The sequence below is a fragment of the Dendroctonus ponderosae genome, unplaced genomic scaffold (genome assembly GCF_020466585.1).
Source record: "Dendroctonus ponderosae isolate FM_Combo_2020 unplaced genomic scaffold, Dpon_F_20191213v2 Dpon_F_20191213_1, whole genome shotgun sequence".
Classification (NCBI taxonomy): Eukaryota; Metazoa; Arthropoda; class Insecta; order Coleoptera; family Curculionidae; genus Dendroctonus; species Dendroctonus ponderosae.
The window spans coordinates 19865945-19873207 of record NW_026017110.1 but is presented as its reverse complement, the minus strand read 5'-3'; the positions used below and the strand labels follow the sequence as shown (position 1 = coordinate 19873207).

The following is a 7263-nucleotide window of genomic DNA, read 5'->3' as shown; positions in this document are numbered from 1 at the left end:
TGAAAAACTTTCGTTGGACGAATTTTCTTGTAAACTTCATATTTACTGAGATATCGCACTTTGGCGCACTAATGAGCAACCCTGTATATATAAAGATTACACGAAATCCTCAATTGCTTTAGCAACTAATATTACCCACACCAAACGGTGGGGAGAAATTGGAAATTACTAACACAAATGGGTGTTTTGGTCACTCAGAAGTACACGCGGCTAATCTAACGTTCTTGCAACTAATTCTTGTGGCCTGCAACTGCCAGAATTTGAGGAAGACCCATACTTAATGTCCTAAAATACCGTTTTTAAAATACAAAATTTAATTTTTTTACCTGATTCAAGTCAACCATAACGGTGTTCTGATGTGGGTGAGCATGAGCGACAGGTGGAGGACTGGGAATAAATTGCTGATGGTGGGAATGGGTGAAGTCGTTCCTGTCTCTGTACCGTGGCCGCCTTAATGGTGGGCTACCCTGTTGGGTAATTATTAATCAGTTTTGATAAATTTCGTTGCCAAAATGAATCTTACCTGCATCTGATGATGGGAAGTGGACGGCGGATGCTGTCTAGGTGACCGCCTTGGAGGGGAAGGCGGACCGACCACTTGCATGTCCAAGTGATGGCCTGACCGCGACAGACGTCTGCGCTTCCGTGAAGGACTTTCGCTTTTAATGTTTTCGTCACTGGCTTGCCGGTAGTATTGAGGAGAATGTTGCTGGAAGTGCACTGGAGATACAAAATCTGGAAAAAGGAAATATTGAAGAATATCATGAACTTGCAAACTATATTATTTCTATTACCTCTGGCAGACATTCGTTGAGGATATTCCATTAACCCCCTGGGATGAATGTTTTCTGTTGGTCCGCTATTATTTTCGCAAATATTGATGTGCAAGGGTGGTGAGATATGTCGACGATCTGCCAGACCTGGCATCAGCCTTCTATCATTAACACCGTGGTAATTCTGCTGCATACTATGTCTTCTATCTGGTGGGTTTTGGATCAAGTTGTGTCGTCTGTCTTGAAGAGGAAGACCTTATGGGCAAATAATACAGTAATACTGAATATTCAAATGTTGTACTGTTGATATTCTTACCTGGAATGCCCGCACCTTCCCCGGAATAATGAATATGATTATTTCTGGAGACCGGACTCAACTGGGTGTTTTTCGGGTAACCATGTCCGTAGTTTTGATCTTTAGGGCTTGTATTTGTAGCTACTGAACATTCACTGTAAGAAAATCACTCGATTCATATCGATCATCATTCGATCATAGAATTTCTAAAGTGCGAATAAGTACATAGGAAACTATAATAACTCGTTAAAATCAAAGTTTCAAAGCGACTCGGTAATGCTCTATAGTACATATTATAATGTATCTACTCGATAGTACATATAATACCTAATGTAAATAATTCAGATTTATAAAGAAAGAAAGTTGGAAGGAAGCATGGATCACACCCATCCATAAAAAAGGAGCACGTGACAACTGTGATAACTATAGATGAATTGAGATTCATCCGTCGCATGTACGGAAAAATAATAGAGGATATTATCGAAAAAGAATATGGTCCTCAAGAAGTCGAGCAGCGGGTAGGATTTTGGGCTGGTAGATCATGCATTGATCATATCTTCAGCTTGGTGCAATTGAATGAGAAGAAAGTAGCGACAAATAGGGAAGTTCATCTACTTTTCCTGGACTTGACCAAGGCCTATGATACGGTACTGGTTGAGAAACTCTGGAGAGGCTTGGAACATTCTCCTATAGATAATACCATAATAAGTGGCTCTGTGCCTCGGGTTAAGGTGGGACAAGTCTTTCAGAGAGGGTTAGAACAACCAAAAGCCAGACAGGGAGGTTCCCTGTCCCCAACATTTTTCAAGATAAACGAAGATATGAAGAAAAAGATGAACTGCTGAACCAAGTCGTAAGAAGTGGAGGAGAGCATGCTGTGGAATGTGCATACCACTGACCGAGGATACGACACTTTATACATTGCATTTTACAGACGACCAGGTAGTGATTGCTCAGGACACGGAAGATCTGGACTTCATGGCCAGAATACTGTTTAGAGAATACGAATATTAGGGTTTGTCGGTCAACAGAACGAAAACGCAGTATCTGTGTATAGTAGTAAAGAATAAACCTACCTTGGAACAAGAATAGGTAAAGGAGGTCGAACCGAAAAAGAAATTGAAGATCGTATTGTGAAAGAAAGGTAGGTGATCGGAAGTCTGAATTCTATTCTGGCGTAGACCTGCTGAAAAGTCGAGATTGGAACGAATAAAAATCGAGGAAATATGGGAGATTATGAGTCGAAAAACGGTAATCGATGAAATATAGAAACGGCAATGTAAACAGGATGTAAGAAGATCGTAGTCCCAAACTGGTCCTGAAGTGGGCGCCGACAGAAAAGAGGAAGACCTAAAAAATCATGCAAATGCAACCATTAAAAAGCAATGTCTGAACGGAAGAACTGAGTGTTGAACTCTCAGCGAAAAACGCTATAGAAACCGAGATATATTTTCAGGCGTAGCTAGGCCAGTTTCAGGCCAGCAACACTTAGAGTACCATAAGAGCTCTTTTACACGAGGATACAGTTGCTGATTCGTGGCAGACCGAAATCCCCGATCCCATTGCGGGATACTCATCGCAGACTTGTAGCAAGACAGCAAAGTAGAAGTCGGGTTCTAATAATTAGCAAGTCCATATACGAACAGGTCCATAAAGGCGTATAGAAAATCGGCCCCGGAAGTCGTAAAATTGCCAGAGCGACTGGAACTCACTGCTGATCGAAATTCAGTTGCCGAAACTGATTGTGAAAAGTATCCCTGTGTGTACGGTTCCATAAGGCTCTATGTTAAACCAGTATCTGAATCAATAGTTGCCGGGTAAAAGTATCCTCGTGTAAAGGGCAGCAAAGTAGTAGCCGGGTTCTCATAATTAGCAAGTCCATATACGAACAGGTCAACAGGTCCGTAAAGGCCCATAGAAAATCGGCCCCAGAAGTCGTAAAATTGCCAGAGCACTAGAACTCTCGACTGATCGAAATTTAGTTGCCGAAACTGATTCTGAGAAGTATCCCTGTGTGTACGGTTCCATAAGGCTCTATGTTAAACCAGTATCCGAAGCAATAGTTGCCGGGTAAAAGTATCCTCGTGTAAAAGGGCGAACCGATGGAAAAATAGATTAAAACGTAAATGCCTTAGAAAGCAAATTCACTTTTTTCGAGAGCACTTATTAATGTTGCAAATGTGAAATTAAACTTCCAGACTGTAAACAATTAATTGGACAAATAAAGTGAGTTATTTTCGTGATGGTAAACCTACAGTCAAATTATGAAGAAATTAGAAGAAAAAAATGAGAAACCGATATTATAAGATTTAAGCGGTGGTGAAATTTTTTTTACAAAATGAACTGTTATTCATCCCCGAACTAACACACAAACAAGTAGCAAATTTATCGGAAAATTGAAATGATAACTTGGAAAGATTCACAGAAACTACCCACACTCGCCAAGAAATCAAATCAATAATTTTAGTATTCTTCCATACTTCCATCCAATTGTAAATTGTAACAATTTGATAAAAGACATACGTTAATAACATCAATTTTTCATCTCGCTCGTTAGACCAGTAATAGAAAAAAAAACAACAATTATTGAAGCACTGCCAAATAGCTTGGGGCATACCATACAAGGTGATTTACGTAGACCGTGCATTAGTTCCGTTTACAGTTGTTTCAGAAACTTCAAACTTTGTTTCCGGCCATAACGAGTCGTGCCGAAACCACGTAAAATAAATGTAGCCCTCCAGCTATACGGGGTGGGCGAAATTGGACACTTTAAAATTGAAACTCACAGAGACAAAAAGTGATATTAGTGTCTGAGCCTCGATTTTTATGGCAAAATTAATGACGGAAACCGTATATCAATATCTCTAACAGTTTCAAGATACAGCGTCTTTTCCCGAAACCTGCACTTTTGGAAAAGCTCTAACTCTTTTCTTGCGTTTTTTTTTAACTTTCTGCGCAAACATTTCCAACGCACTTTTTCAAGTAATATCCAATAATGTAAGTTTCATTTGCGGTTAGAAAGTACTTTCCGAGTTATTAACAAAAAATACATCCGTTTAAATGGAACACGTTAATAAGCAGAATTGTCGCATTTGGAGCTCAGAAAATCCAAGAATGATTGTTGAAAAGCCCTTCCATCCTCAACGTGTCACTGTTTGGTGCAGTTGTTCCGCTGGGGGTGTGATTGGACCTTATTTTCTCGAGAGTGAGATATGATGAATGATTTTTATTGCTGAAATTGGAAGATATTGATGTGGACGACGTTTATTTTCAGCAAGACGGTGCTACGTGCCATACAAGCAACGAAACAACGCAATCTTGCAAGAAAAGTGACCGTGTTATTTCACTAAGAAGTGATCACAATTGGCCATCGAGATCTTGTGATTTAATACCTTTCGACCTTTTGGGCCACGTGAAAGATAAGGTCTATGCCAATGCTCCACAATTGATTCAATACCTTAAAGATGGAACTCGTAAAGTTATCGAAGACACACCTACCTGGAAAATTTCATGAAAAGGATATGGTGCTGCAAGCGAAGCCATGGCTGCCATTTGGCTGATATCGTTTTCAAATGTTAATGGCATACCTTTCTCTTTACAATGAGATAAACATTCATTGATATCTCTTTAAAAAATATTCGTTTTTTAATTATCAAAATGAAACCTCTTATTGGAAACCCTTTACAAACTGGAATTAGAATAAAGTGATCTGTACCATTGGCGTGTAGGTATACAATTGCATAAGACTGTTAGTCAACGATGAATTTCAGAATACTATTTCATTTCATTCAAGAATATTATTTTTCCGCTGGAGATGGTGAGCGAGAGACTCCCAGGGATGCTCCCGGGGATACACCCTTCTCTCAAAGTCAAGAATAGACACACTGGGCAGTTAGCTTGGGCTTTCAGCTAACCACCTACCAAATTTGGGTTTTGAATTTCGAACCGTTCCGTACATACTTATACATAGCTTGTTCCGTAAACATCTGTAATGGCACTTTTTTCTTAAACAATTGACATCAAAAACTCTAAGAGATAAGTTAACACAACTAGGGTTATCCACACTCGCAATTGGAAGCCCAATCCAACCATGCTAAAAAAAATTGGAGTTTGAAAAAGAAAGTTTGGTTATAGTATTCGTACACCCTGTATAGCTAGAGGGCTAAATGTATTTTACATGGATTCGGCACTACTCGTTATGGCCGGAAACACAATTTCAAGTTTCTAAAACAACTGCAAGTTAGAAAACTTCTAATGCACGGTCTACGTAAATAACCCTGTATAGATGCTTCATGAGTACACTTATTTTACTTTTCAAGATGATTAACATTATTTCATATTCTAGTTAAATTTGAATTGTGTTTTCTTTGACCTATACTTAACCGCTGTTTGTTTAAATTTATGAAGTTTTACATTTTGTTCACAATTTAAATATTTGCAAATATATAATAAATAACGTAATTGTGCAGCGGATACTTAATATACCTAATATAACAGATTGCACTTAGAAATAATACTTTTTTCTTCAGAGCCAAACAGTAAATCTAGAAGCACCCAAATTAATTCAATAATTTGGAAATGGTCAGTTTAAATTTTTACTAAAAACAGAAATTAATCAAAGAACAAATAAATAAAACAACAACCATTCAAATTAATTTTACCCGGTAAGTAAGGGGTCTGTTTTGTTGACCTTTAATGTTTTTTTGTTCAAAAGATGAAGGAACTGAACAATCTTGCGGCAGAAAGGGTCCAAACATTGGTCATTATGATGGACCCCTAACTGAGGCGGAAATGATAAAGGATTCACCCGGTCTCAAAATTGCTAATTGTCTCGAGATTTATAACCACTCGGTACCAAGGTGTGAAGTGTACAAATCCAATATTTCTCAGATTGTTCGGATTATATGTGGGTTCATTGTTTACCACCCTAAAGAACCCTAAATTGCCCTTACTTACGTACACATTGAACAGCAGGGGGTTTAGTTTGGTAACTAATTGAAATTACTTTTCTTAAAAATATTTTTAGGTAAACTGTAACACAATGGGGCTGGGTCAGCTAATGGCGTTATGGTTGTTTTACACATTTTACCTAAAAACAGACATGTCCAGTTCTCATAGCGGATTTGTTTTGTAAAATGGAGCCCCCGAACACTTCTTTACATATCGGTAAAACTCATTCGTCGAACCAATGAGTTAGATAAGTACTGCGTCATTGTATTGAGCTCTCGTTTCTCGATTGAGCATTATCAAAAGATTAATTTTACAACTGTAAATTTCGCATTAAGCAGTGAAGCGCATACAAGAAAAATGCTTGCCAAGTAATTGCTAATGGTTATTGTTTGCTTGACCCTTAAAGCCTGTTTATCACGTTTCATATGCGAAAAAAACACAAAACTTACCCTCTATTGAAATTATTATCATAATCCCTGTTGAAATCCTTGGAATACCTATTCGGCCACCTGGGATGATTAGGTCGGTTCGAATGGTTACTTCCATGTCTATTGAAGTTATTAGAGTTTTTCCGAGAAGGGTTGTGATTGTTGGAACTCATAACTCGGTTCTATGTGACGCAACGTCAAAATTGCGAATTAATAATTTTTAAAAACAATATAACAACCTTGCAGTGCAGGTACACAATCACTATTGAGCAAGAAAGTGATTAATTTTAGTATTTGCTCAGCACTATTGATCCACAAAAAGGTTACTAAACATTTGCCTGGTTTTAAGAACAAAATCACTACACAAGTAAACGCGGCGCAAGTACATAAACACAAATATTCATTTTATACGCCTAAAAAATGAGATACATAACTTTTTTCAGATTATAGTTTCTCAGACAGACCACACAACTACTGTCGTGAAATCAGTCACAAACACCCTACCCTAAACGACTTTTGACATTTCTAGTGATGGGCGGGAACTGACCTGTCTCCGTGAGCCGGGTCTTTATACAGATCCGACGGGTCCAAATCTTGAAATTTTCCAAATACGGGTCTTCGGTCTTAACGGATCTTTTGCATGTTTACAAATAATGGAAGGCACATACTGTGGCGAATTCGGTGGGACGGCGAAATATTCGTCGACTCGTCGACTCAAGCACAGAGTATAGATTGGACAGTTTTGCTTTCCCGCCAAAATGATTTTGCTAAATGCAACCACAGAGAGGCGTCGTCCAAAAATCCAGAGGATCAGCTG

General features: G+C 38.5%; 1 protein-coding gene across 1 annotated transcript in view; it reads right to left on the bottom strand.

Moving 5' to 3' along the window:
• LOC109542423 (RING finger protein 44) overlaps window positions 1–7127 on the bottom strand; it is a gene marked incomplete in the record, with an annotated part of 23568 nt that extends 16441 nt beyond the window's left edge. The window contains 6 exon segments of the mRNA XM_048666976.1: window positions 327–467; window positions 524–735; window positions 795–1028; window positions 1090–1223; window positions 6468–6628; window positions 6994–7127. Coding sequence (XP_048522933.1) covers window positions 327–467; window positions 524–735; window positions 795–1028; window positions 1090–1223; window positions 6468–6619 — 873 coding nt within the window.
• Between the last annotated feature and the right edge of the window lie 136 nt (window positions 7128–7263).